This window comes from Tupaia chinensis, unplaced genomic scaffold (genome assembly GCF_000334495.1).
Source record: "Tupaia chinensis unplaced genomic scaffold, TupChi_1.0 Scaffold000201_1, whole genome shotgun sequence".
Taxonomy (NCBI): Eukaryota; Metazoa; Chordata; class Mammalia; order Scandentia; family Tupaiidae; genus Tupaia; species Tupaia belangeri.
In genome coordinates this window covers 2,840,743-2,843,499 of record NW_006159676.1, presented here as the reverse complement: position 1 = coordinate 2,843,499, position 2,757 = coordinate 2,840,743, and the positions used below count along the sequence as shown (strand labels likewise).

General features: G+C 52.9%; 1 protein-coding gene across 1 annotated transcript in view; it reads left to right on the top strand.

Moving 5' to 3' along the window:
* LOC102474069 (long-chain fatty acid transport protein 1) overlaps nucleotides 1-2,757 on the top strand; it is a 34,286-nt gene that overhangs the window by 24,219 nt on the left and 7,310 nt on the right. Inside the window, exons 7-11 of the mRNA XM_027771281.1 lie at nucleotides 3-115; nucleotides 295-456; nucleotides 545-614; nucleotides 2,478-2,569; nucleotides 2,644-2,753. Coding sequence (XP_027627082.1) covers nucleotides 3-115; nucleotides 295-456; nucleotides 545-614; nucleotides 2,478-2,569; nucleotides 2,644-2,753 — 547 coding nt within the window. The remainder of the gene's footprint in view (nucleotides 1-2; nucleotides 116-294; nucleotides 457-544; nucleotides 615-2,477; nucleotides 2,570-2,643; nucleotides 2,754-2,757) is intronic.

Here is a 2,757-nt window from a genome sequence, read left to right as displayed (position 1 = left end):
AGGGCGGGCGTGGAAGCCGCGCTTCTCAATGTCAACCTGAGGCTCGAACCCTTGGCCTTCTGCCTGGGCACGTCGGGCGCCAAGGCTTTGATCTTTGGTGCAGAAATGGCAGCTGGTGAGACCAGGCACAGGGATCAGGTGGGCGGGGGATCTTGGGCTGGGGGGGAGGTCCTGGGCCCGGACCTCAGGAGGGGGCCCTGCAGGTGTGTGGTTCGAGGCTGCCTGGGGCAGGGAGCTGGTGCATCCCAGAATGGGCCCTGCGTGGGCGCGCCCTTGACTCAAGTATGGTCACAGCCGTGGCGGAGGTGAGCGCGCAGCTGGGGAAAAGCCTGCTCAAGTTCTGCTCGGGAGACTTGGGGCCTGAGGGCGTTTTGCCAGACACTCACCTCCTGGACCCGCTGCTGCAAGAAGCCTCCACTGCGCCCCTGGCGGAAGCCCCTGGCAAAGGCATGGACGGTGAGTCTAGGGTGCAGGGACCCTGGGGATGCCCCCTGCCGGATCCCCTCGTGCCATGTCCAGGCCCTAACGCCTACGTCTCCTGCAGACAGACTCTTCTATATCTACACATCGGGGACCACGGGGCTGCCCAAGGCTGCCATTGTGGTGCACAGCAGGTAAGGTGCCCCGTGGGCGGCACCCCAAATTCTGAGAGCGGTCAGGGCTGTCTCTGCAGAACCACCTGCTCCCCCCAGCTCCTACGGGGTCGTAGGGCACCTTGACTCCAACCCGTTGGAACTCATGGCCCATCTTGGGACACTTCTCAGTGTCCGGGACCCTGCTTGCCCCCTCAGTCTTTTCCCAGGATCAAGCGAGTTAGTAGGACCTGTCTCAGCTTCTCCCACCTGGACCTGCTGCACCCCTTTTTGGGCCTCCTGCTGTCCTCAGTTCTGCCCCCTCAGAAGGTGTTCCAGCCCTTGGCAACCATAGGAAGGTTTAAAATCCTACATCAGGGCCAGCAGGTGGCATAGAGGTTAACGTGCTAGATTCCCACATGGCCAATGGTTCAAGTCCCAGACCTGGCAGCTTCCTTTCTCACTTTTTTTTCCTCTCTCTCTGGTCAAATAAAATAATAATAAAATTAAATTAAATAGGGTTCAAGAGGTGGTGTGGTGGTTAAGGGCACAGGATTCCCACAAGGCTGACCACAGTTCAAATCCCGGACCTGGCAGCTTGCTCTCTCTCTCTCTCCCCCTCTCTGGTCAAATTAAAAATGATAAAGAAAATGATTCTTTAAAAAATTAAATGATTATTTTTAAAATATTATATAATCATTTTAAAAGTAATTATTTTAAAAATAATTATGGTAATTATTTTTAAAAATATTTAATTTAACTTATCTATTTATTTATTTATTTATTTATTTCAATTTTATCATTGAGAAGCAGAGAAGAAGTGAGAAAGCAAGCCACCAGGTCTGGGACTTAAACCATGGTTGCCCGTGTGGGTGCTCAGTGCCTTAGCCACCACGCCACCTGCTGGCCCCTAAATAAATACTTATTTTTTTAAAAAATCATAAAATTCTTTTTTTAAGGATTTTTTAAAATTTAACTTTGTTTATTTAACTTGACCAGAGAGGGACAGAGTAAAAGAGAGAGAGGAAAAGCGAAAAAGCAAGTCACCAGGTCCAGGACTCGAACCGCGATTGGCTATGTGGCAGTCCAGCACCCTTAACCACTATGCGACTTTCCAGCACCCTTAACCACCACGCCACTTGCCACCCCCAAAATAATAAAATTCTTCATCAGCTTTCCCCTGCCCCAAATCTCCCTACTCTGACTTGGCCCTGGAAATAAAACCTATTACTTCCAGGCCAGCATGTGGTGTGATGGTTAAGGCAGTTGGCTTCCACACAACTGACTCCATGGTTCGAGTCCAGGGCTTGGTAGCTTGAAGAACATGCCAGGCACCTGTGCATGTGTGCCCCAAATTCCGAGAGGAGAGTGGAGAAGGGATTACAGCATGGCCATCCCCTCCCCCAGCTGGGAGGGAATTTCTCACTTTCCCTCTCTTTTTTTTTTTTTTTTAGCGGGTTTTTTAGGACACGTGTGCTCACCAGAAAGACAGAGAGACAGAAAGCGACAATACCCCCCAGCAGGGATGGCCACACCGCAATCCCTTCTCTTCCATTCTCCTCTCGGGATCTTGGGCACGCACGCACACGCGCCCGGCGTGAGTTTAAACCACCAGGTCCGGGACTCGAACCGCGGTCAACTACATGGGAGTCCAGCGACATAGCCATTACACTAACTGCTGATCCCCCCACTACCATTCTTAATGTGCCACTGACAGCCCCTCTGCTGTGTTAGATCCCTCACCACACTTCTTGCCATCAGCAATTTTCTTTATTTCTTGCATGGTTACCTCCAGCCAGCCTGTGTGGGTCAGCTTAGTCTGGGTCTTCACCCAGCCATGCCACCCACTCCCATGCCCAGAGCATTTAGGTCCCAGCCCCCGGTGTCCTGACCCCTCCCCCACAGGTACTACCGTATCGCTGCCTTCGGTCACCACGCCTACCGCATGCGGGCAGAGGACGTGCTCTACGATTGCTTGCCCCTGTACCATTCTGCAGGTACCACGGGGCCTCCTGGGCAGTGGGGAGTGGGCAGGGGCCCTGAGACCCCTCACTGAGCCTGCCCTCTGCAGGAAACATCATGGGCGTGGGGCAGTGTCTCATTTATGGGCTGACCGTCGTTATCCGCAAGAAGTTCTCCGCCAGCCGCTTCTGGGACGATTGCGTCAAGTACAACTGCACGGCCA